The 27,186-nt window shown below is 41.6% G+C and overlaps 1 protein-coding gene across 2 annotated transcripts in view; it reads right to left on the reverse strand.

The window, feature by feature from the left end:
- The window catches only part of LOC310959592 (mitochondrial import inner membrane translocase subunit tim16-like), a 117,990-nt gene that overhangs the window by 8,682 nt on the left and 82,122 nt on the right, over positions 1–27,186 (reverse strand). For both annotated transcript variants that reach the window (XM_083930998.1, XM_083930996.1), the window contains exons 10-27: positions 5,538–5,592; positions 5,185–5,242; positions 4,941–5,086; positions 4,724–4,822; positions 4,547–4,636; positions 4,234–4,393; positions 3,938–4,113; positions 3,548–3,656; positions 3,349–3,435; positions 3,061–3,203; positions 2,763–2,867; positions 1,940–2,025; positions 1,544–1,685; positions 1,337–1,426; positions 1,070–1,186; positions 802–937; positions 593–684; positions 379–465 (exon numbers count right to left, since the gene is read on the reverse strand). In XM_083930998.1, the coding sequence (XP_083787124.1) occupies positions 379–465; positions 593–684; positions 802–937; positions 1,070–1,186; positions 1,337–1,426; positions 1,544–1,685; positions 1,940–2,025; positions 2,763–2,867; positions 3,061–3,203; positions 3,349–3,435; positions 3,548–3,656; positions 3,938–4,113; positions 4,234–4,393; positions 4,547–4,636; positions 4,724–4,822; positions 4,941–5,086; positions 5,185–5,242; positions 5,538–5,592 (1,978 nt within the window). The remainder of the gene's footprint in view (positions 1–378; positions 466–592; positions 685–801; positions 938–1,069; positions 1,187–1,336; positions 1,427–1,543; positions 1,686–1,939; positions 2,026–2,762; positions 2,868–3,060; positions 3,204–3,348; positions 3,436–3,547; positions 3,657–3,937; positions 4,114–4,233; positions 4,394–4,546; positions 4,637–4,723; positions 4,823–4,940; positions 5,087–5,184; positions 5,243–5,537; positions 5,593–27,186) is intronic.

The raw sequence follows: 27,186 nt of genomic DNA on the forward strand, positions 1-27,186 counted from the left end.
TCGAAAATGTCTGACGTCCTACTAGAAGTGGAACTGAACGCCACTCAAAGTTTCATCTTACCCCGACTTCATGAAGAAGGAGTTATCTGACGTCACACAATAATGGCAGCACCCACAGAGGCGCACATTGTAAATGGTAAACCCTCAACTACAAGGCAATGTTTCCATAAACTCAGAACAGTGTCATCTGTAACCTCTTTCCCAATTCATTGTCTATGGAGCAGCTCAACAATTTACACTTGATGTCCCAAATTTGAGTTTTAGTACTCTAGTTTTTGGATTTGAAAGAGAAAAAAATCCCATTAGTAGCTCAGGGGTTCATCATATGTAACCGGTACAGCGGTAACAGAGTGTGTTTAAAACATCGCGTTCACTCACCCACTCGTCCTCGTCGACCCCCTCAAAGGACTCCTGTGGCAGCGGTTCGTCCATGTTCCCCAACTTAGCCACCATGGCACTGAGCAGCTGGGACACACATACACACATTGAGTGTTAAAACACACCAGAAAAACACAGCTACTTTTTATTCAGCAGCTACTACATTAGCATGAGTATTTTGATGTGGATAATATGCATAATAGATCATCTTCACCTCCTCTTTCTTCTGTTCATCAGTCTTCTCCTCCAGGTAATAAGATGAGGGCATGTATTTCCTAACTGGAGCCTCTTTGGGGGCCTCACTCACTGATATATTAATAAAAAACACCATCAAAATCAGAAACATACAAGCATCTTCACCTAGGCAAAGAGATATGTTAGACAAGGCCACACAGTATGTATAAATATGATGTGTGTCCACACCTGGCGTCATATCTTTAGGCTTTAGGCTGATTTTTTTGTGTTGGCCGTTTGAGCCAGACAGCCAGGCAGAAGCAGTCAGTGCCTGTTCCCAACAGACCGCTGTGTCTGTGTACACGTCGTCCTGAAAAAACTCTTTCTGGAGACACAGAGTCACACACACATATAGCGTTATTAATTAATACATTCTATAATTAAAGTAATAGCCATTTATGTACCTATCAGAAAAAAAATGCATTATTAAGTCCACTAGGTGGTGTAGTTGTCTCACCTTGACCCGTGGTACTTTGAAGGCCACCGGCTCTATGGTTGTCTTGGTGAGCAACAGTCCTATAGCGATCTCCACATCACGCACATTGCACTCTGTCTTGGGCAGAAAGGCCAAGCCCTGCAAAACAGAAAACAACCAGGATTGAAACAAAAACACATACAGCATCACTAACATGGCACCGTTTTAAGAAGGGTATTGTAACCACTCTGGTACAGTATGTACGCACGTGACAAAAATAAATCATAGTAAGAGGGAGTTCAGCTCTACCTTATGTGGCTCAGGAGAGTTAAAATGGCTGCACTGCATAAAGTAAGGCTCTTCAGGGACCATCTCATAAATGTGCACTCTGGTATCACCCTGGAAAACAAAATAAACACACAGTATACTGTTAATATCTAATTCTCATGTTCTTCTCAGTATGGATTTTCAAATGTACCTTATATGCAACTATATTTTCTTTTTTTATTTGCTTACTTTTGCAGTGAGGATGACCACACTGGTGTCAGGGTCGTAGAAAGGGATGAGTGTAGAGGGCGAGACGTCTACGTCGGTGCTGGCTATGGCTCCAGAGGACAGAGAGTCAGCAGAGTACAGGTAGAGTCCTCTCATGCTGCGACTGCAGAAGGATGAGTCGAGGGAGTCAGCGGTGAAACCTTTCATTTGACTGATGCCTTTAAATGCATGATTTAACACTTGATCTGATCTGTTTTCAGTAGAATTAAATAGTTATTTTGGGCAGGATGCTCGAATAGTTCAATTTTGTTAGAATAGTCAGCTGAACACTGACATCACTCTTAACTACTGGATATACTGTATAGATTCTTTTCAGCTTTATGACACTTAAATAAACGACGTTGCCATATTCAATACCTGTCAAATCCTGACACCAGCAAGTACTTGCCCTCACAAACCCACACCGCACGGGCGCCCCTGTGACCTTCAGGACCTGGGCCCTCCTAAAAAAGAAATGTGAGAGAATTAATTAAAAATTGAAAAGAATTGGTTAATGAATAAAAAATAACCAGTAATTTTTTCACAGATTAAACATTGTAACGCACTGCTTCTTGCCTGACAATGCCTCTTAGATATTCGAACCCACTGCAGATTACATTGTAGTAACACAGCAGTGACAAAAATATTATTTATTAATATGCTCATTTTCAGCTTCATATTTGACTTTTTGTTTTCTAGTGGAACATTCTTTTTATCATAATGTGTGTCTGAATATACCTGTATTCACCCTCTGTCTGAAATGTTTCGTTTTAGCGCCTGTCTCTTTAAGTCTCTACCGTGCCCCATGCTTTATGGTCTCTGCACCATCACCTCAGTCAGTGAATGACTGTAAAGGCTCTGTAGCCGCACTTTCTACCTACATATTGTATAGTTGTGACATCACAACCGTACAGAAGTCCTGACAGCTCGTTTAAGGGCACAGTTTTTGAATACGGGGCAGTGTGCATTTCACTTTGGATTGAGTGTTTTGATACTTTCACAGTTTATAACACCTTTACCTGCTTTGTAATAAAAAAACAAATGTAAATCTCACTTTTAATGATATAGAATAAGCGTTTTTAAATTAAATTTAAGTATTGAGCTGTTAGATGTACACACAGAGCTGCAGTGGTAAGTTGTTTTTCACTATTTTCCCAATAATTATTACATCCTCCCATATTCTCTAGTGTGCTGTACATACCTGCACAGGTGCAGTGGATTTGCGGGGGTCATAGATGCGAACCTTCCCATCTTTGCACACTGTGGCCAGGAGCTTGCCATCTGGGCTCCAGGCCAATGCAAACACCTGAATATAATCCACAAGTGGAAACCAGAAAGAAAAAGAAGAAAGCTCAAAGACTTGTAAAATGGACAGTTGAGGAGTAAGCAAACATATCCAAACAGCCAAGCTGTTGTGCAAACAGCAAGTATCTATGATGTTTTACTTATTTTGTCTTGTATCGTAAGATCTGATGAAGGCGTGGATCTTGGTCACCCACCTGGTCCTCGTGTCCAGTGAGGAGTTTGACCTCTTCTCCACTTTCCAGGTTCCACAGTTTGACTGTGAGATCGTAGGATGAAGACGCCAGCAGTCCGCTAGCCAGAGGGTGGAACTTGATGGAGTAAATCTTCTCTGTGTGGCCTATGAGGGGTAACAGCAGCTGTCAATTAACTCGACTTTTACTGTTAATGTCATGCAATAAAGGAATTCTTCTTCTTCTTCTTCTTGTCAATCAACAGTCTATCAGAGAGAAAATGGTACTTTCACTAAGTGGGCCAGGTCCTACCTCGCAAGATGACCTCCGGCTCAGTCAGGGTCTCTTTCAACCCCCCCTCAGGTACTTGCCACACCCGGATCTTTGCATCATCGCCAGCTAGCACGGACAGGGAGACAGAGATGTCAGTCACACTCACACACTTATCAGGACGGACAGTCAACACAACAAACAGCTGCTCACACCTAAACAGTACATGCATTTCACCTACCCACAGCAAGTCGGTGTGTGTCAAAGGGGTCCCAAGAGAAGTCGACCACATTGACAGAGTTTTGGATGGTGGGCAGGGCTGTGTCAGGTAGTCTGCCAGGCTGAGAGCGCTGAGGACGCGACAGGAATAAAATCAGTCACACACACACACACACACACACACACACACACACACACACACACACACACACACACACACACACACACACACACACACACACACACACACACACACACACACACACACACACACACACACACACACACACACACACACACACACACACACACACACACACACACACACACTTATTTTCAAGTAGTGAATAAAGAGACACACAACATACAGCTCAAACCACCATTTTTGTTCATGCTCCAGCTGCTGCCGTACCTCAAAGACGGCGATCTGGCCCCCGGAGATGGCGAGGGGCACTGCCACACGTTGGCGGTTGACACAGAAGCCGTCACTCTCACCTGGAGTGGTCAGGTTGAGGCCACGCATGTTGGTGATGTGTGTGTCCCGGTGCATCACTGCACCCTGGATGTGGCGGAACTTGGAGGTTGGCCCTAGAGCAGACATAATCAACAGCTTTGTCACTAAAGAAATATTATTATAAACTGACAGACACCATAAAGAAGAATATGAGATATCAGTGTGTGTGTGTGTGTGTGTGTGTGTGTTTATACCTATCATGCTCTGGATAGCCTTTGCAGCCTGGTTGGGACTGGGGCTGGGGAGGAAGCCCGAGGAAAGGCCGGAGGTGGAGGAGGGAGAGCGGGATGGTGCAGCACTGCTGCTGGGAGTGCTCAGAGGACTACTGGAGCTGGAGCAGCCACGTGCCTGATTCTGTAGAACAGCAGGGTAGATGTTAACTTGTCACAATGAAAATTTTCAGTCACATTTTTACTGCCCCCAATTTAGGAATATGAGAATCTACTCGTACCATTATTTCTGAAGTGGAACCTTAATAGTCACACAACATACTAAAACATTTTCTACCTCCTTGCTCCCCCCATTGGCCAGCTCCTTCTTTGCAGGTGGAGCCTTTGTTTTGGGCTGTTTGTCTGGGTTGAGGCTGACTTTCTCCACCTGAGGACAAGAAGAGCTCATTTTCTGAGGCGTCCCTACATAACGTGTAAAGATCGGATAAGCTTGTTGAGAGAGGAGATCCTTTACCTGCTTGTTCTCTCCCTTCCACCACTCCTCGGCAGACATGGCTGGAGTTGTGCCCACTGTATCTGGGTAAAGATCTTCATGAAACTCATTGCCTGAATGCTGGAAGACATTGCAGCACACACAAACATGCATAAAAACAGCAATTCAAAGATGTACATTACTTGCATGAATCTGCGGTTTCTGTTGACAAATCAGTAATTGCTGTGCATACACAGACCTTGCGAGGGACTTGGTAGCTGATTGGCACAATACAGCTGTCTGTCAGCTGAAGCACACGCATCACTTCGCAGGACATGACATCCAACGCAAGCTTGGGTACAATGGCAACGCCTCGTGTTGAGGTGTCCGTCAGACAGTGGCTGACTACAGAGATAAAATGTAGAAAAAAACAGACAGAGAGGATTCAGGTACCAGGAGGTAGAGCCAGTAATCGAGACAGACAGCAGGTGACCAAGCTTTACCTTGTGAGAGGAAAGGCTCAGACGTGGATACTTCAAAGCAATCGACCGCAGTGTCTCCCTGTGTGAGAGAACAGCATTAAATCATACACTGTACTGCGAAACATGTCTTTGTAGTAAATCAGAAATAAACATTAGTTTGTTGTTTCCTGTCCCCACCAAGATTTTCATTAGCTCAGAAGTAGAATATGTAATGCAGAAATGGCAGTTGACCTTTAAAGTACACACTGCTGAATTCTTGATTAGTGAAGCAACTACATGGATGTTTTCAGGCATAAATATGTAATACATAACCATTTCCTCTTTTTCTAACCTGCCAGAAATACACAATAAAGGGGAATAAATCTGTGTCTCACCATGCCAGCTAGTATGAGCAGACCAGTGTCATCATCAAACAGAGGGATCACCATCCTGAAAGAGAGACATTCAAATTATGCTCAGGAACAGCAAAATGATGTAGTACAATTATTATTACATTTCAATATGTCACGGGGTCAGTAGGTTGAAGTTACACACAGGCGCCACTAGATGACGCAGTATGCCCACTTTTAGGGCAAACGTGGTAAAACGTTGTCAGGTCAGAACATACTGTACAAGCTGTGCTAGAATTTCTTTCACTTACATTTATCTGCACATTAGAAAGTCAGACTAAATCACGTTTACTGATTTCTATTCTCTGGTGTATATAACCGGCACAATAAAGGTTATCATAGACAAAGACAGCATAAAACCCATGAGGAAGATGTTTCGAGATGAATCCATTGTGGACTTGAATATGAATACTACAATAATAATAATAATAATAATAATAATAATAATAATAATAGTATTAATAATAATAATGATAATAATAAATACTGTGAAAGTTTCAAAACACTTAATCCACAGGAAAAAGCACACAGTCCGTATTAGGAGAAAGTGCTTTTAAATGAGCAGTCAGGCCTACCGTATAGTTGTGATGTCACAACTATACTATATATAGGTAGAAAGTGCTGCTACAGTCCTTCCCCTGCTGCAATAACGGTGCAGGGATGCCAGAAAGCACAGCTGCTGACCAATCAGAACAGAATGGGCTTTTCAGGGGGGGGGGGGGGGTGTTTAAAGAGACAGGCGCTAAAAGGAAGTGTTTCAGATGGTGAATACAGTTATATTCAGTTATATACATTCATTCATCGTCAACCCCTTATCCCGGGGTCGGGGTCGCGGGGATCCCAGCTGACATCGGGCGTGAGGCGGGGTACACCCTGGACAGGACGCCAGTCTATCACAGGGCACATAGAGACAAACAACCATTCACACCTAAGGGCATTTTTTTTAGAGTCATCAATTAACCTAACACGTGCATGTCTTTGGATTGTGGGAGGAAACCGGAGAACCCGGAGAAAACTCACACAGACCATGCAAACTCCACACAGAAAGGCCCAGGCCGGGATACGAACCTGGAACCTTCTCGCAGTGAGGCGACAGTGCTAACCACTACACCACAGTATGAGAAAAATAATGTTTGAATATTAAAACATGTAAAAATTCTCCAGTAGAAACCCAAAATAAAAGTACGAACCCGAAAATTAGCAGAATATGGGACCTTTAACCTGCAAGCTAAAGCTGCAGTGAGAGAATGTTTTTGCAAAATAGTTCATATAAATTGCTATAACACATTTTCTGTCAATCCAGCTCCAACTGGAACCTCCACCCACACAAAAACAAAGCCACAGTCACCTGCCTCCTCTCATGATTTGAGGTAAGAAGATTGAGGGATGAAGAAACTGAATGAGATTTAAACTCAATGGGGAAAAGTACAACTGGCTGTAGTAAACAAACCAAACAGGACGTAATGGCTTAGACGGAGGCATACTCACACAAACACAGGCACAGGTCTCTAACTTTATCAATAAGAGCAACAGTCAGCATGCTGTGTTGATTTCCAGACAGGAAAAGAGCTCAGAGAGAGTGGTGGCTGAACTGACCACTTCACTTCACTTCACAGGCCACAGACTGAAGTGGCTGATTGAAGTGGAGAGGAAGTTCCAGTGATTGGTTTATGATGACGACCTTGTGTAATGGTGCTATTCTAGTGGAACGCCGCTCGGCTGCCTCCAAATCGACTGAGAGTTGGGTGATGTCACGCTCCAAGTATGACAATATAATGACAGACTTGGTTTGGGTATCTTAAGCAACTGTGCATGGGGACACGCCATGGTTTGTACTGTGTATGAGTGACAGAGACTGTATGTCAGCAGTGCATTCGTATGAAAGCAGAGGAAGAGTTTCAATAACCCTACATGAGTTCAGGGTCACTCTGTCACTAAAAATTGTGGATTCACAAATGTTTTCTAAAATACAATGACAAGAATCTAAAGTATCATTTTCATTTGAGTCTTATGCTATATTTTCATGGAAGTAATTTTCCTCTTGGCAGACAGAGAAAACATCTGAATGCCGGTCATGACTGTGAAGCAGGCGTAAAAGTTTTTGGTAAACTCGTCTGCCAAGTGGAAATGGTCTAGAAAAATGAAACATTACTTTGTGTACTGTATGGGTAAAAGGTCTCTTTTATCCGTCTTTTTTTAAATATTTTTTTGGCAAGCTTCAAAAGAGTACGTCTTAAGATAAACTTTAAAATTTTGATTGTGAATGCCATGCAAATGTTTTGCTTCAACCAAGGTATTTAACCCCACATTGTTTCCCCTATTCTACCTTTTCAGTGGTCATCTTTATTTCATCCCTAGCATCTGTCTTTGATGTATCAACAAAACTGACCTGTACGTCCTCTTTTCACCACACACACCCCCCCATCCCAAGCCTATGAAGTCAGCGAGGGGTGACCACGCCTTCGTAAGGGGTGACTGTGTGTTCCCATGTCAGAGTAGGGTCCACAGGGAGTCCCTGAACACCTCCATTCCCACACCCCTCTCCTGTTGCTTGTCGTCCTCTCTCTCTCTCTCTCTCTCTCTCTCTCTCTCTCTCTCTCTCTCTCTCTTCTCTCTCTCTCTTCTCTCTCTTCTCTCTCTCTCTCTCTCTCTCTCTCTCTCTCTCTCTCTCGTCTCTCTCTCTCTCTCTCTCTCTCTCTCTCTCTCTCTCTCCTCTCTCTCTCTCTCTCTCTCTCTCTCTCTCCTCTCTCTCTCTCTCTCTCTCTCTCTCTCTCTCTCTCTCTCCTCTCTCTCTCTCTCTCTCTCTCTCTCTCTCTCTCTCTCTCTCTCTCTCTCTCTCCCTTCTTATTCGACAACAACACCACCACCATGCAAACCGCGGTCTCTTTGTGCCTACAATTCCAAATCGATGCCTCCAAATTGCCTTTACTTTCTCTGCAGGCCTTATCTCTGCTTTTCTCACAGTAAACTTATAACAAGTCAAATAGCCACATAATAGGAGTGGAGCTTTATCACTGATAATGACCTCTGTTTACAATCGCTTTCATGCTCCACCTCATTACAGGCCCATTTTCCCACACAGGAAAAACACATACACGCATGCATGTGCATATATACGCACAACGATGCAAAAGCTCACAAACATGTGCTAATACTACAGCTTAACTATGTATGCACACATGCATTCATAATAGGAGCATTACAGTTGTGGAGGGTTAAGTGTGGGAGAGAGCCGGCTTGTTGTGCAGATCTCGATCACGTGGGCTGATTATTAATGGAAAAAAAAACAATCACAGGTCTCATTCATGCTCTGAGAGGTGTGTGTGTGTGTGTGTGTGTGTGTGTGTGTGTGTGTGTGTGTGTGTGTGTGTGTGTGTGTGTGTTTGGTACCGAATGCAGACCAATACACTAATCCGGACATAAGTCCTTTTCAGTGTTGGGTGAGAGGCAGTTTTAATCACACACTCGTGCTAATCAGTCATCGAATCATATAGTGTTGAGGGAAAGCCGTCCATAATATCAACTATATAACATGAATAACAACTTTGAAGACACATTTTTGAAAGATTTTACTTTACAAAATGGCGGACTAGCAACCCAGTCTCAAAGACTCTCAAAACAATTGATTTTCTGATCCAAGTTGATTTTCATTTGAATGATCTGATAATGATTCATAAAACGCTGAGATCAAGCTTTTGACCATGACAGGACCACTGACTATCTCGGCTGAGATTACAGTTTTAAAGAGGCTTTAGCAGTCTCTGTTTTACAGCTAGAGTGAAGATATTGGTATCATATGAAACTTGGTACCAACTCTGTCATGCTAAATCATTGGGAAGGGGTATAAATACCGCTCCCTCTTTAGGAATATACTGTATCTTCACGTCACCCTCAGAACTAAAGAAAGCATGTACAATTTTTTTTCTGGTAACTCAATACTCACTGACTGCAGAGTTACATTTTATTGTGTTGACTTCTGTAGTGTGCACATGTTTAATAGAAAGTACATTAATGTCACTGCTTCGGGATCAATTCTTAATGTAAACATTAATATTTTACATACTGCACCAGGTTAGAGGGTTCCTTGTACAATTTACAGTATCATTTCTGAGAATTTATTTCACATCCAAGCAAAATTGTTATCCTAACTGACATATCCATAATCAAAACGATATTGAATTAAATTTGAAATCAAATCAAATTTGCACCTTGTGAACATGAATTAAATTGTCTTTTGGGAGAATAGGTGGCGATACCCGGCCCTGCTCTCACACTCCCAGGGCTATCTGCACCCACTAACGTCTCAACACCTTTCAAGCTCTTCCAACACTCTGCGTTGAGCCGCCTGATGCTCCAAAAATCCCCCTGGCTTCAGTCTGTCACAGGAACTCTGCTCCTATCTGAGTTTACACAAAACAGAGAGAGGAGAAGACCTCTCTCGTCTGCCATCGCCTCACACTGCTCTCACACAGACCCAATAAAATGACCTTCTGCCCATGACAGCAGCCTTCAGCACCAGCAGATATGATGGGTATATTACTCTGCTCTAATGTGCAACTTTGTGTGTGTGTGTGTGTGTGTGTGTGTGTGTGTGTGTGTGTGTGTGTGTGTGTGTGTGTGTGTGTGTGTGTGTGTGTGTGTGTGTGTGTGTGTGTGTGTGTGTGTGTGTGTGTGTGTGTGTGCGTGTGCGTGTGCGTGCGTGTGCGTGTGTGTGTGTGTGTGTGTGAAATGGTCTGAGTCAGCCCAGGTATAATATGATTATGAGAACCTGCTGTCGTTTGATAATAGAAGAGATAGTGTAAATCAGCGGAATAACTGACTAATAGAGGGCCAGGCAAATGGATATGTGGATGACAGACAAATACAGAAATGGTGCGTGTCTGAGTGTGTGTGTTTGAAGTGATCGGGCATCTGCAGCTGGGGCTGTGGTGGAGAGAAACCTCAGAGTTGATAGAGTTCAACTGAGCAAAAAGAAATGTCCATTTATTGTACAATAGAAGTAGGTGCTGCAAAATAATTATGGATACAAATATAGCACACACAAAAAAATCCTTCGACAAACACAGTCAGGTGCAGAGATAAATATTGCATTATGAGAAAATGCTGTGCACATGCATGTATGTGCTTACAAGCAGAACGAAATATGTCAAATATGAAAAATGCACACACATTCCCGTTCACTTGTGTGAGCACATATAGACTCGTTCAGATGCTCCGATAGCATCAGACGCACACAGTAGTATATTATATACGGCATATAGGTGGAGCTAATGAAAGCAGCCTGCAGAGGTATAAGGTCATGGGTTGAGCAGCTATGACCAGATCAGTATCAGTCAAAGGGACCTTTCTCTGTCGTATGAGATCATAGTCTTCAGCTTGGCCAGTCTGGCTGTTTAAAACACACATTAGAGAGCACAATAAGCTGCAGTCGACAGGTAGGAGCTGGCCAGATGCAGAGAAGAAAGAGGGAGGAGGCCTTTGGGAATATGAAACTAAAACAAAGCAGCTGGTTGTCTTTTACTTCTCAATTTTAGAGGTTGTCTCTTCTAAGGAGGGGCGCACGCTTGAAGACTTTCCTAGCAAACTATGAACATATCAACAAAAATACTTTTGCAGATTACAGTCTGCAATAATCTGTTGTCTGTAATTAACTGCTTAATCCGCACTCTTTTCTCTCTACACTATTGCATGTTAGTCCATCCTGGATGACAGATCCCTCTTTTGTAGCTCGAGGTTTTTTCCCTTTTATGTTCCCCATTTAAGTATTTTTTTCTGAATCAAGGGTATAATCATAGAGGATGTCGTATGTTGTACAGATCACAAAGCCTTCTCATCAGGTTCCAAACATTTGTTCATATCACAACTATTCTGACTCGTCTTAACCTCAATCTGAAGGTGAGAGATCCGAATAATAAGTCTCAGCAGCAGAGACACTCTACAGCATTGGAAACAAATCTTCATTGGGGTCATAATCAGGCTTTAATTATGTGGTTGGACCTCAGCTATATTTACTTTCCGTATTTCAGCCTTTTTCCTCTTCGTCATCCACTCCTCCCTCCTTCTTTATCGGTCCCCTGGTTACAGTATGTCACCCCAGTCAGTGGGAGTGAGTGAGTGAATGAATGAGTGGTGAAGCAGTATCTCTGAAGGTGAAGGGTCTGCTGAACTGTGAACTCCAAAAGTCCACTTTATCAGCCCCCCTGCCTCTAAAGACTGCAGGCCTGCAGCTTGTCCAGCTGTCCCAGTGGTCTTTGGCTGTCTTTCTGGCCAGTGGTGACTTACAGTAGTGTTGGACTGAAATTAGGACAGTTTTAGCCATAAAATCATGTTTGGATTATCACACAGGGTCACAAGGACACTTGGGGTGATTCACAGCAAGAACAGTGGAAGTATTGTTGAGAGACACTGATTTTAGAGTTGAGTGAGAGTGCACATTAGTTAACCCCGTTAAAAGTGTATTAACATAAGGTCAATACACTTTTCCCATTCTCAGTTGTCCTTTTTTTTTTTGCTGAAATTCACTGTCTTTAAATTGGAATATTTGGGGTTAAGATATTATATTGTTCAAAACTTGACATCTGAGGCTAGAGTCAAGAATTCTGGTGAAATAATGTATTAAAAACTGTGGTCGACACAAATATTAATCACAGGGGTTTTCTCTATAGTGTTGACAGAGACATGCAAGAATGTGAATAAATCCTGGTGCTATACTTATTTGCTGAGTTTTTTAATCTATCTACCTTTTTTTGGCTATATATGTGAGATGATTTAGTGTGGATCAAAGGATTGGACTGTCCAACTGACATATTGGCATTGCCATCCATAGAGCCACACCGCTGCCTTGGATAAAAAGAGACTAACCATACGAAACCATGAGGCAGACTGTTTGAACCTGGTGTTTTCTCTCAGTAAATCAACTTTAAAACCATTCTGTTCAGGCCTTACTCTTTATCCCACACACATACACACAATCAGCGGCAGATTAATAATGTGTTAGATCTGTTGTAGTATGAAATAAAAAAATATGTGATATAATGAACAGTTGGCTGCATCTAAACAGCTGTATCTCCCATCTAAAAAGTATGACCATATAAGCACATGCTTTTTCCTTATTTTCATTATCACTATCTGACGATAACAGTTCATATGACCAGCATATTATTTATTTATTCTTATGATAACCCTGCCCTCTTCCTGTCTCTATAGTTTGCTGTGACAGGACACACTCTTTCTGTTCCAGTGTTATTAGTCTTATGTGAGGGACTTAGACACAGCTAATGGTTTTATGCACACTTACGCTGCAGGCCCATGGGTGTTCACTTTACCCTGACAATGGAAGGACTGGTGCAGAATAATCCACTGGTGATTAAATGGGGTTCATAACAGAACAACACTAGACCTGCACCACCGTCTCCAGGATGGCATGTCCTGGGTTGGTTTCTGGTGTTCTGCAAATATGTGAAATTTAAAAAGAAAAAAAAAGATATGAAAGCAAATATTTCAGAGGATTTTTGAAAAGGACCTCTAAATAGCAAACAAGGGTTTGGCAATGATTGGTCCTTTCAAACAGTGAAGCATAACAACCCACCAAAAATGACCAAAGCGTGCCAAAAGCAAATAAACAATATATCACAGCTGATGAACTTTGTCACCTTTGTAAACTCACAAGATCACAGATCAATCAGACCACCACATTTGTGCTGTCTGAATGTGTATAAATGTTTCCATTAGCAGCATCAGAGCTCTCAAGTCTGCACCACAAAAACTAAACCACAGGGTCACAGTGAGGGCAACTTCGACCTAGGGCTTCGATTCACAATGGCTGAATTCTGCAGAGCCTTAAAATCAAATGTTCATTTATCACAGTCCTTGTTCATTTTATGCACACAAGAGGACCATAGTTTCAGATGCGGTCGTGTGGCAACTGATATGAATGTTTATTTCTGGACATGAGGGTGTAAAAACTAAAATATCTTGGTAATTAGTAGCACCAGTTTGAACCTTCCTCATTGTATTTTTATATTCCAGTAACAGAGCTAATAAACAGTTAATCTGAAAGAAGATCTTTGAAAAACCCAGAAGGTAGCACCAAGTAGTCCTACCACTGTTATTAAGGTCACAGTATTATGCTCATTTTCAGGTTTGTACTTGTATCCGATCTCTACATCTGATTTTTTATTATATCAGCATGTCCTCCTGTAAATTAGCCCTTACTGTCTATAAATTGCCTATACACTTATGGGTAATGCAAAATACGCATCTCCAGACAATAGATATTTATATCTTTGTGTGTCTTTTTTTGTACAATAATATTGTATATTGTGTTTTTCTTAAAGACATTTCATCAGTAGGGGATTTCTACTGATGACCTGCTATAAATTAAAAAAGATATGGAATTCTCACTTTTTACAATACAGGATTTTTATGGTATTTCCAGTATCCTCAAAGACTATTCTACTTATCTGGATTTAAAAAAAATGCTTTTTTTTTTACAACACAAGAACAATTTCAACAGATTATATTTTATCAGATTGCCGTTTTTTAGTGTAAATACAAATATAAATATAATATTTTCCTATCCAGATGGTGTTTGAGGATTACCTTTGAGACAGGTGTTATTAAACATCTTTCAGAAAAAAACTGATCCTTAGCTCTGTGGCTCAAATTCAATGATAATACATAAGAGGCACACACTGGGGAAACTCTAGGTCTTAAAGACTAAAACACAGCTCTAGTTGTTGTGGCACTGAATGCAGCCTCTAAGTCATGATGAGTTCAAGGATTCTCCACAGGCGTTAAAGTCAAGCTGCACAGTCACCATGCTAAGCAATGAAATGCACTTTCAATGCAACATACTTTTTTCTCTGCGTTTGTGTGTTTTGTTGCCAGTGTGTGTGCATTTAATAAATGTGCTGGGTCTGCCTGCCTAGCTACCTTCAGTAGCCAGTTCATTAGAAGGGAATTAGAGTTGACGCGCTACGTTCCTGAGAGGGGAAGAAAAGCCAGGATTGTTGGTGGAGGGGCCAGCTGTGGCCCCTCTGAGCACCAGTGACGATGCTCTCAGATTGGCTGCCAAGCGGCTGCTCTCCCCTCTCTCCTCGCTTCACCGGGCCCCATCCACTGGGCTCTGACAACCAACGCACACGCACGCACGCACGCACGCACGCACGCACGCACGCACGCACGCACGCACACACGCGCACACACACGCACACACACACACGCTCAGGATTTAATTAAACTCACTGAGGCCCGTGTCAACAGGTCTGCAGTGACCCCTCTGACACCCTCCATACACACTCCCAATTCCGCATACGACCGCATGCAAATTTGCAGAAAAAAAATGCAACAGCATCGGCCCTTATTTCCCTCCTGTCCTCAGGAAACATGATAACGCTGCATTACCATTTCAGTTCATCAGTACATCTCCATCTTCACACTGACACAAGCAGCCCTAATCAGTGCTGTACATCTCTCAGTGAATCCATCTTTGTAACTGGAAAACAATGAGCCTGCAACAAGACAGTCCTACTGCGTCAGTCACACATCAGATCTTTGCAAAATAACAAGCATGTGTACAAAAACAACCCCTTACAATATAATCCACACTTACAGAGACATCTCAAGACAACTTAACAAACAGTGCTGTATGACCACATGATGGACAGCTCATCTGTTTTGGATCATGTCGACATGAAAAATGAAAACCCCAATCTTTATTTTTACAAGAGAAGACTCAGAGGGAAACAGCAAGGGCTTCAACTGGTGAAACAGATGATTACACAGACCAATTAAACACACACACGGTTCTACTTATCCCAGATAGGGACATTAGAAGCTCATCCTCAAAATGATGCACACTCATGTCAACTCACAACACTAGTGCATGGTAATCTGGTCCAGACCAGCTGAGCTATAAAGCAGACAGGTCACTGGTCATAAAGTAGCAAGATACTTCAGCGCTGCTCTGTGGACCAGGAGGGCTGAAGGGCAGACAGCGGTCGGGTTGTTGTAGGATGTGGGTGGGCGTAAAAGTGTAACGGTATACAGTCTGCAGGGGAAGTAAAGGTCTGAAAGTACTGATCTTTGAAATGCAAATGATAAATAGGAAGACAGCTTTGAGGTTGCTGACAGAAATAAAAAGCATGTGTACTGCATATTGGCATGTGTTTAAGTTTGTGTTTGCATCTGTAATGTATGAGGTGTGTCTCTGAAATGCTGGTGGCCGCTTGTTGACGGCTGCAGAGCCCCCGGAAGAGTTGGTTCCGCGTTAACCCTGGGGTTCAGCATCAAGAGCCCGGGCCAGATGACCATTAAATGACCTGTCGGCAGGGGCCTGGGAACCGATCAGCAGCCGCGACTGCCTCAGAACAGAGAAGAGAGAGGAAGCGTTGGCACAGAGGACAGAAAGAGGAGAGCTGAGGGTCACGACCTAGAAGATCTTCTCGTCTGTTAGGTCACTGGAGGAAAGTCCGGTTCCCGTCACAGTTGCATTTTAAAGTGCTAAATACAGACAGAGATACACATGTTTCAGAGGAAGGGAGAGAAGAGCAGTCTGTTTTGCACTATCAGCTAGCAGTTGACGGATTATCCACCAATATGAGTACCTCGCAGGTGTACTTTAATCAGCAAATATGCTTTCAATTCTGCAAATTATAATAAAGTACAATAAAACAATCCCTGGAAGTCCGGAGGCTGTCTGAAGAAATATGTTTTTGGCAACAACTAGTTGCATCCTTCTCTCTCAGGAATACGTCTTTTTTTTTTTTTTTACAAAATAACATGAAAGCGAGGTGGGAAATCCCATAATAAATCTGAACATTGAATCCAACCAATTGAAACCACAAAATTAAAATTTCAGGCTCTAAATCAGCCATGGATATAATACGTTGCAAAGTAATTATTCTGCATACCAGAGGCATAACTTAAAAGTCAGGATCATAAGTTTAGATTTGGCTTGGCTTCACTGAGTCAGTCACTCCACACTGTGCATTGATTTGTTATAGGGAACAATTTGCAGATGATGTCAGTCTTCGGTGCACTCAAGTCTATTTTTCCGACTTTGGAAAAGCCACAAGTGCAAACTGCCATGCACACACTGAACCACTCAATAAAGGCTTCTTTAAAAACACAATCCATCAGTAACAGGCTTGATGGATGACTTACTGCCATATTCAAATTATGTCCAGCTAAACAGACCGTGGTCGCTCTTGAACGGACACTCAAATGCTAAAGAACAACAACCCTGCTGATGGTTTGGAGTTAAGTTCACAACTGAACTTAGATATATAGATTGTTTGTATTGCTCAAAACTTCAGCCGAAGTTCCCTCAACTGATGGTAGAGCTTGACCGCATATCAAAGCTCACAATGGATGATCCAAACCATTTCCAGACCATATTTACCCAAATGTGTATGACTGTGTGTGTGTGTGTGTGTGTGTGTGTGTGTGTGTGTGTGTGTGTGTGTGTGTGTGTGTGTGTGTGTGTGTGTGTGTGTGTGTGTGTGTGTGTGTGTGTGTGTGTGTGTGTGTGTGTGTGTGCTTTTCCTTCATGGACAGCCAAGACAGAATTATTGGAAATGCTAGAACCATAAAACCCAGTAATTTATGGACACAAAACATCACTGTTTAATATTTGTTTTTCCTTCAAGCCTCAGTACGTGTGTGCAAATGAGTGAGAGGGTCGACTCAAGAGAGGGGACGAGAAAAATAAAGAGAGAAATTTAAACCCTAAAACAACTTCGTCAGAGCTTTTTTTCCCCCACTCCTGCTTGACCAGAGCTACAAAAACATTCTCGAGGCGTTCAACAGAGCGCCTTTCATTGATTGTCACCCGCTCATGTTTTGACTCCGTGGTGTCTTCCAGTTCTGTTTTTATCAGTCAGTTAACAGAGTTTATCAGACCTGCTGTCTACCAGCCTGTAGGTCTCTGGAGCCGAGCCATCTGACTCATCTCTCTGTGACACATACCTTGTCTACACTGACTATGTGCCCATACTTGCTCTTTCTGGTATATCTAAAACGCCACTTTATCGCTTTCTTCAGAAACAGCACAGCACAAAACAATGATTGTAGTCTTTTGACCACACAACAGGGCTTGGTATGACTTTCATAAATCATAGTAACATGAAAACAAGTTTTGCATGATATCAATTGTACTTGTCAAAAGTTTATTTTTTGTCTTTTTTAATTTTCCACATCTCTTTCACATGTGCACTGCAAACCTGAAATTATCTAGGAGCAGCAACATGTGAGAAAGCAAATCGGACATTAAATGTTTTTGTTACCTTGTCAGCCCCCCAAGTACAAGTGTAACCCAGCTCGTGCCTCTTGCATACTCTACAAGGTGCCATCTCTTGCCTACACCAAACCAAGTATTTCAAGTAAGTGAGAATGCATCTGATGCGGACAATCTCCTGTTGTGTGTTACATGTGTGAAAGGGCAAGGGTCTGATTTGTCGGACATTGACCAGAGTTCATATGAGAAAATGGCTATAGTGTAGGTCTAACGACCAAAAAATAAGCATCAGCATCGTTCCCTCAGCTTCCCTGAGGCCCCAGGCCTTGTCCTCGCCTTGCCCCCTTTATCCTGGGCGGACCGTCTGTGCAGGAAAGTCTGTGAGTTACTGTCCAACACACCCACACTATTTCATCTGCTTTAATGACCGAAGCAGGGATTTGTACGGTGTACAACCAATAAAAACCTCACAGAAGACAGCAGATTTACTATAACAGAGATGGTGAAAGACTTAGGGAGGCAGAAAAAAGAGAGAGAAACTGAGCGAGACAGAGAGTAGTTAGAGATAAGATCACTATCACTTTTGTGTTGTAAATCACTGTGTCCTCATACCTGTACAGTATGTGTGTGTGTGTGTGTGTGTGTGTGTGTGTGTGTGTGTGTGTGTGTGTGTGTGTGTGTGTGTGTGTGTGTGTGTGTGTGTGTGTGTGTGTGTGTGTGTGTGTGTGTGTGTGTGTGTGTGTGTGTGTGTGTGTGTGTGTGTGTGCGTGTGCGTGTCCTTATAAGAATGCTTTGAGCTCTATCTGCTACATCTGTGAGAGTTACTGGACAGAAAAGAGACAGAAAGAGATTGTTACAGAGGACGCTGTAGCCTTGATTTGATAGCCTTGACTCCCATTACTGCCCCTTCTTTCCAGCAACCCAACCTTCACTATCCAGGAGAGACACCATGTTTTGTGACCACCCATACAGAGTTACCATAGCTAATTCCCAGTTTAGTATTCCAGTCCTATAATGCAAACAGACCTCAAACATTTAAAGTGTATAAATTACCTAGTAAATAGAAGGGATTATGGTCAAAAGAAAACCAGAAAAGGGAGATGCAGTGATGAACACACACACTTCCAGTGTTGTCTACGCAGCCACCATCTCTTAACAATAAGCAGTGCTGACAAAACATTAACAAACCCAGAGCCAGTCCCTTCTACCGCTGCATGATGAGGCAGCTCTGAGTAATTTGTTAACACAGCAGATGCATATTCCTCTGGAGGATAAAACTAAATGGCGCTCATGTTGTATTGAATAACACTCAGATGGGTTTTTGCCTCACAAACACAGAGGATGCCGGACAGTCACGAGATGAAAAAAAAAACAACAACAGTAAATCCAACAATAACAGTCATAGCTTGTACGCTTCCAAAACCGATGACAATAGAAACAAGACACTCTTTCTTTTCATTTACTTCTATTTGACCTCCCCCTCCACGTCAAGGTCTCTCCACATTCATCTTTTTCAGCTATCAGCACTGCGAGTCACAGCCGAAGAAAGGCTTGTTATCTGTGTGCATGTGCGCCCGTGTGTTTGTTTTTATTTAACCTCCTTTATTTAACTAGGCAGGCCAGAGCCAAATTACCCAATGATCGTCTGGCCGAACCCGAAAGGGCTTTAAAAAAAGGAGGCATGGTATTGTCATCAAAGAGAGGCAGAATGAGAAGGAATAAATCCTGAATGCATAAGTGCAGGAATAGTACCACAACAGTTTGGAAACAATGCTTCAAGGCAAGACCACACAGTTTGCACGATGGGCGGTGGGATAAAAAAAAGGAAATGTAGTGTGCAATATTGAAGGAAAGGAAATAAGACAGCAGGAGAGGAAAGAATTACTGTCAAACAGAATACCTGCAATACTGTGTCTGTACGTTTAACAGTGATTTCTTTGGAAACTTTTCTTTTCACCTGATCTCCACTGACCAACCTTTCTGTCTACCAGTGGGCTGAAAAGGATCTGACAGCGGTCTGTGGTTTTATTAAGCACTTATAGAGATATGAAATTACATTTTAGAGAAAATCTGCACTCTTTGCTGCACTCTCAAAGTAAAACTGCACAAATTGTATAAAAATTACAACTAAATTAGTTGGCATCGACCTATTTTATAATATGCAAGTTACCGCCTGTAAGCATCGGGCTGACTTGATGTGACCTGTGCCGCGTTGGCGCTCTCATTCGTCTGATAGAGTTTCTGTCATAGTACTAATACAGCAGTGCAATCATAGTTGAAAATACTGTGGCTAAGCTCTTGTCACTAACCCCCAGGAACCCTGCTGTTACTCCATACCTGACATACCAGAGTGCAGGGTGAGAATTAAACCGAGCACAACAGGGAAGGTGGGAAAGGAGGAAATGAAGGAACGGGAGGAGGGGTGAAGAAGAGAGGGTTGGTCTAAGTGAGTAATGGCAAATAGTTTTATACTTGTATGGATTTTGTTACATGTTTTAAGTCAGATTTAACCTGAGCAGATAGAAGCTTCCTCCTTCAGAAGATGAATGTGAAAACAACCTCCTGGCGTGAAACCCGTATACATCATTCTGCACAGTGAAGCTCAAACTTCCAGTTGAAGTACCGTTAAGCACACAAACACATTTCCCAAAGTCCGAAGATGACGTCCTCCAATGTCTTGTCCACAACTCAAAGATATTCAGTTTACTGACGTACAGGAGTAAAGAAACCACAAAAATATTCACATTTAAGAAGAATCTGAGAATTCTGTTTTTTTTCTTACAAGTCTCAAACCGTTGAGTCCGTTATTAAAATAGTTGCCAATTTAAATGAATTAAAAGAGGCAAAGAGAAACAAAACCAAAAAACAATAAAGAATGAGAGAAATAAACAAGAAAGAGAATAAAATAATGACAATTATGGGAAAATGCCACTACTGGATGACCCCCCTCAGTCACCGGGGGATGGGAGGTCACCAACACGCTCCCTCAACCCAACCTCTTCCCCTGGGACCTCACCCCTTCTCCATTAAGCCTCTCTACAATCTCTCCTCTTCTATCACTCTTATAAGAGCCCTAGAGATAGTAGAAATCCCTCTATTTTACCTCAGGAGAGAACCAGTTGTAAACTGATTTATCCACAAATACAAGTCACCACAGCTGACACAGCACACTTTGACATTAAAGCTTAAATGGCATATCATAAAGTAACTAAGGGAAACATGTTCTCAATTAGCTTGATAATGTAAGTTGGTTAACCCGGCATTGTTTTCATGATGGATTCTCTTTTTCCTTTAAACAATAAAATGTGCACTAATGGCTTGTCCAGCTCTGAGGCATGCACAGCCCAGCTGTGCTATCCGTCTCTGTCTCTCTCCTTAATGATTATAGTGCCAGCGTGCACAGTCAACATACTAGTAAACCTCAAAGTGAACTACGGTCTGACCTCTCTAGGTCTCTGTGTGCTCGCTGTCTCCTTTCCTCCTTTGCGTGGAACAAACAGCTCCTGCAATCATTAAAAGTTTAGTGTACAGATTCTTGAGGTCTTTGTGTTGAGGGCCTTTTCATGTTGTTCACTGAAATAACTAGCTCACATGAAGCTCTCAGCTTGGTCCAATAAGGCCCAAATGCCATGACAGGGCCATGAGGAAATGGCAAGAAAGTCCCCAAATCATAATAATAATAAAAAGCACAAAAACAAAACAATAAACAAAGCGACAAACAATTTTGTTTTTAGACATTATGACATCCAGTCCGTGTTTCCCAAAGCAATGTTTGTTCACACAGCCTGTCTAACACTCCCTCTGACTGATAAATGGTGGGAAAGGACAACATGATATTTTGGGTGAACACCCCTAAGAACTCTTGACCTTAAAGGTCCTATATTGTAAAAAAAATGATTTTCATGTCTTTTTTATTATGAAGCAGGTCGAGATGCTATATAAATATCCTGTTTTTACGGACATAGCATGTCAACATTTTCTAGTAGAACCCGACAATAATCAAAAACATGAACCTGAAAATGAGCATAATATGGGACCTTTAAAGTTCATTTTGAGACACCTATTATCCCATGAGCCACTTTGGGTCCAGGTAACCAAAGATGTACTACAGTATGTGAACAAGATAATAAAATGTGCACTTGCTTTAACAGTGTTATATTTGAAAGGTTCCTTTAAATAAAGACAGATTTATGAGGAATAGATTGACTTACAATGGGTAAAGCTGGCAAGAGAGGGCAGGTGGGAAGAGTCAACATTTAACTTTTATCTGATCCAGTGCATCTGATTATGGCATTATGTGTTTGTTCTTACACAAACAGTGACAACTTCTGCTTTGAGTACACTCATTATTCCCCTCTCTGTCGGCTATATTCCCCCGTCTCGTCCAGGTTCCCATAGCAGCCTCTAATTAACCATGGGAGTTTCAAGCTTCTCCCTCTCCCTTCCCAGGTTTCCTCTCCTCTGCGTGGCCCGCCTTCCCACAGACGTTTTACCTACCTACAGGGTGCTGAGGCACGGTGGGAAGAAATGCAGCCCAGGCCTCATGAGGAGGGCCCGGTCGTGTCTCACGGCAGCCCCCACACATACTCCCCGCAGAGTGCATTTAAGTGTGACGGGAAGACATGTAGATGTGTACAGAGGGGGGTGGCATGTATCTTCACAAAACACACATGAACACAGATGCCGATACATATGCAGATGTACTAAACACTAACAAAGAACACACTCACACTCCCACCTCAGTCTCTAAAGCAAAGAGAGAAGCTGGGAGTATAATGAGTTGGGGCTCCATCAGAAAATAACCCAGGATGGATCATTCCCAGGCTATCTAATGAGAAAGCAACCCATGTTTCCCCCAAACCACTCCCCCTGTCTTTGTGTTCACTAATTGCGCTGGATATTACAAAACATGACTAATGCTTTATATTCCTATACCACATAAGTAATGTCAAGGAAACAGCCCACAACAAAATTAAAATGTAATCATTATCTACGCATCAAAAGTTTATTACACCACCATACAGCTGTTCTGCCCACAGACATCCATCTCAGCCTTGTTCTTTCCAAATCTGGTTAGTGTTCCCAGAAAAAGCAAAAAATGTCCATCATCTTCTCAATTGGGCTCAAGCGATTATTATTTTGCATCCCACAACAGCAACATGTCTTCTTCCAAGGACCAGAGTTTTGTCACAGAGGAAGAATTGAGGTAAAAGGTGGCCTTGTTTGGCTACAAACACAAGCTGTTTCCAGAAATCTTACCTAAGTCTGTTTTTGGAGCTGTAGAAAGATCACCCGGCCGCTAACTCCAACTTCTCAAAAGAAGGCATGTTTGTTGTTTAAACTGACAATCTGGCGAGTGAGTGAATAAGTGAAAATGTTATTTTGTGGTGAACTCTTATTCCTAAACTTGTTGACTCTCTTCCTATCTTCTCCTGCAGGGACACTGTCCTTTTGTGTTTCCCACTTTTCAAAGAGTAAAAGAAAAACCCACAGGCATGTTTTGAACAACAAAACTAAACACCTCAAACCAAGACATGTGCTTGTGTTTCTGAATGGATCTACACACATGGTTATGGAAGGTACAGCATGACTGTGTAGTATGAATATAGTTGTGTTAAAGTTAAAGTATATGCTGTATTCACTGTATATACAAACAAACAAATGACCTGGTGACAAAGAGACAAGTACAAGTGCTTTCTTTAGTGGGTCTAATGATCAATCACCATTGTTTTAACTCACTCTTTGATAGATAGTAACTTAACAGACAATTAACTAGATAGAACTTTAACTATTGTTGTAAATTCAAAACAATCCTATTCTCAATCAAACAAGAACACATTGTCACTGTAAAGTGAAAAGCCTTTGATTTTCATGTGATATAAAAATGGAACTGATGATATTAAAGCATACAAAGATTACTTTGTACACTTGGCGATGTTCTACTACTTAAAAAGATATATGAATAAGCAAACCAGATTGTAAAAAGCACCAAGGACACAAAGACAAAGACAGTTTAGTGTGTTTAGAGTCAGTCTAGCCTTTCTGATAAGCTCTTTGTCCCTGTGTGGACTGGGAGGAAAAAAAACAATCCATCAATGCTGCTGTCAGTGTTTCTATCCCTGTTTGGTGTATATTTTGATTTGACATTCTTACAACTACTCTTCATCTTTGACTTATTTATTGAAGTGTACCTCATAACAGTATAATTCCAAATGATAAGTCATGTGTCAGGTCTACAGCGATGCATACATAAAAGTTACAGAAACTCAAAAGCTGAAGTTGATAAAGCGCCAGTATAAAAGTTGCCATAAATCGTGGAGGCAAGAAAATGACCCATGAAGTCAGAAACGATGAAGCAAATGTGAGAAACATGGAGGCGGCCAAAAACAAAAGGGGGGTGATGAAAGTCTGCTGATCGACAAAATGCTTTAGCATGGGTTCGCGCACACACGTAACACATTTGTGAACTCAACAAATTCTGAAAGAACAAGAAGAAGAAAGAGAAAATGTGAGAGGTCAAGTCAGAGTCACCGCTACAGTCAGATTCACTCACTACTGGAATAGTCTTCCCATTGTTTTAACCTTTGCCTTAAATTTAAAGGCTCCATATTGTAAAGAGTAAAATCTCCATGTATACATAATCTCTGCCTTTACTTACTGTCATTGATTTTATATTTTTTCTTTTATTATTTTATATTTATCTGCTTATTTTGTATTTTATTTATGTATTTTATTTTATTGCATTATGTATTTTTTGTTGTATTGTGTTGTACCAGAGCGCTTGCTGAAGCATTGTACTGATATTATTAACCCATTTGCAATTACCTGCCCAGAGACAACAGTTGAGAATTAGCCCTTTAGCTAACTCTGGCACTTCTATGTTGAGGAAGAAACTGAAATGTTGATTAATGTGCACAGGTCCTGGTAAATCAATAAAATGAGTGTGGAAAAGGTATTTCAAGGAAAAATAACAAAAGGAGAAAAAGACAAAAATATCTGTCACCTCCCAGAAAAAAAAAAAGCATGGTGTTGTGTGGCTTAGTGCCCCGAGCTTTAAAATCGTTAGCCCGCTGCGGTTGGCTCAGCAGCAAACAAGTGTTTTACTGGTTCCCCTGGGCAGTGTTATGGAGCAGGCTGTATGCTGCCTTGCCATTTTTTTTACTGAGTCAGGGTGAGCAGGAGCCCAGAGCGCTGACGGCACATGCGGTAATACTGTTACAGCGACTAGACTGTGATTTACACCAATGACCACGTGCCCGCGACTGTCCTATAAATGTACAAATATGAGGAACAGATTACGCAAACATTCCTGTTCTGGTCATTTAAGAGCAGAACAGAGTGGTCCGGACTTCAAATGTGATGAGAAAGGGTGTGAAAATGTACAATGTTTTATGTTTTATATTTGATAGATGAATACTGTCAAGTGGCAAGTGGAACAATCTTATACGCATCTTATACGTTTTTTATTTGTTTAACAATAGACTGCTGTGTTTGTTGAGCGGAGATGATTTCTGGAGTTTTCACCACATCTGGTTGCTTTTATGATATTTCATATTTGCTGTTGAGAATTTACAACTAAATGGGTCAGGAAAAAACTTATTCTCACATATAATAAATGTAATGTTAGAATAAATTGTGGGCGGAAATGTAGAGACATCTTCAGGGTTTAAACAGCCTGGGGGGGGGGGGGGGGGGTTATATTCTATAATGACAGAGAAAGTACTCAGTGTGGGTTTTAATAAATATCATGTAAGAAAATGAACAAATGATCATTTAATTTAACATCTCCCATTATGGTTATAGCATTTAAAACCATTATGCTGAGAAAAGAAAATGTACAGGAAATGTAATGGAACCGTCAAATGAATTCAAACAATGACAAAAAAAGTAATATAATCAGTGTAAAATAAACTATGCCTGATGAGGTAGAGTTTAATTCTATAAAATCTTTACTTGAATTCACACAATATGGATCAATCTTGATAAATACCGAACCGTATTATTAAGCTAAATTGCAAGTTTCTGCATTTTTTGTTTACCCCAAATTAACACTGTCATTCCTTCAATATGCATGGTGGCATTTGCAACACTACTGTATTTACTTATCTCCTAATTTATTCTAATGTGACAACCAACTGTGGAAACATACATATCGTGTGGACTTCTTCTCAGCAGTTTGGCTGTAGAACTCAAAGCACAAGCTTCAATATAAAACAGGCAGTACCTGAGCTCCAGAGCCGCTGGTCCTCCTCACCATCCAACACATATAAGCTGAACTACTGAGATAAATAACTCGCCCTCAGTGTTACCTGGATAACATCAGCTCTGGTTTGGTAGTTTGGACACAGAGGTTTTGTGAGCCCGTGTGATTAAGAGCAACAGGGTAAGATTTATTTGCCTCTTTATTTCTCCTGAACACGTACTGTAAAACTCAGCTGTGGCTACGACCGAGGAGCCACATCTGGACCCTGTGGGACGTGCGAGAAATCATTTCTCTATTCCTGCAATTTATAGTAATGCCTTGCAGATGGCACGGTGCATATGTGTAGTAACTCCTACAGTAGGAGCAGAAGGAGAAAGGCACGAGACTTTGCGTAGACTGCTATCAAAAAGTAAACTGTACAAAACACACGGCTTAACAAGTGGAACTTCAGTGTCTCTTGACCGGAGGGTACTGAGGGTAGGGGTGGTTTCAGGAGACACGTGCGGCTGTCTCAGGGGGTTGTTTGGTGAATATGTTCATTGTTGGAGTCTCTACGGCCTTCAGCACAGGCTGTTGGCAAAATTTGTCCTGGTTTCAATTATTTTTTACAATTTCTTTTCGACACATGGAGAAAACAGAAGCACGAACATGAATGTGTAGGTGAAACATGAATGAATATTAAAGCACTGTACACAAGAGGCTTCAGGTTTCTGTTTAATTCTGCGACATGTGGCTAAAAGTAAACATCGGAGGTGACACAGTTCCTGAGAGCTATCACCTTACTGCACCTTGTTGGGACTGGCTGACACTGAAGTAGGCTGCCAGCTGCCGACGGGTAGTTTGTCACTGGCGTTAAGAAGGATTCAATAGCTTTCTCAGCTTGAAGATGGCTCTATGAATGAAGCGACCGTATGTGCTGATGTACACGGCACGTACACTGTGGAGGCAATGCACAGTCCTTTGTGTGTGAATGGAGCGATAAAGTGTGTGAACAGATAACATTCATTCATAAAATTATAGATCTTAGCCTCTTTTTTATGTATCATATTACTTAAGCACACGTTTTTAATACGTCAAGAATTCTAGTTTAAAGACCCCATATTATTCTCAATTTCTGATATTTGTATTATGGGTTTCTACTAGATCATGTGTACATGCTTTAATGTTCAAAAACACGTTATTTGTTACATACA

Source organism: Echiichthys vipera, assembly GCF_963691815.1.
Source record: "Echiichthys vipera genome assembly, chromosome: 17".
NCBI classification, from domain to species: Eukaryota; Metazoa; Chordata; class Actinopteri; order Perciformes; family Trachinidae; genus Echiichthys; species Echiichthys vipera.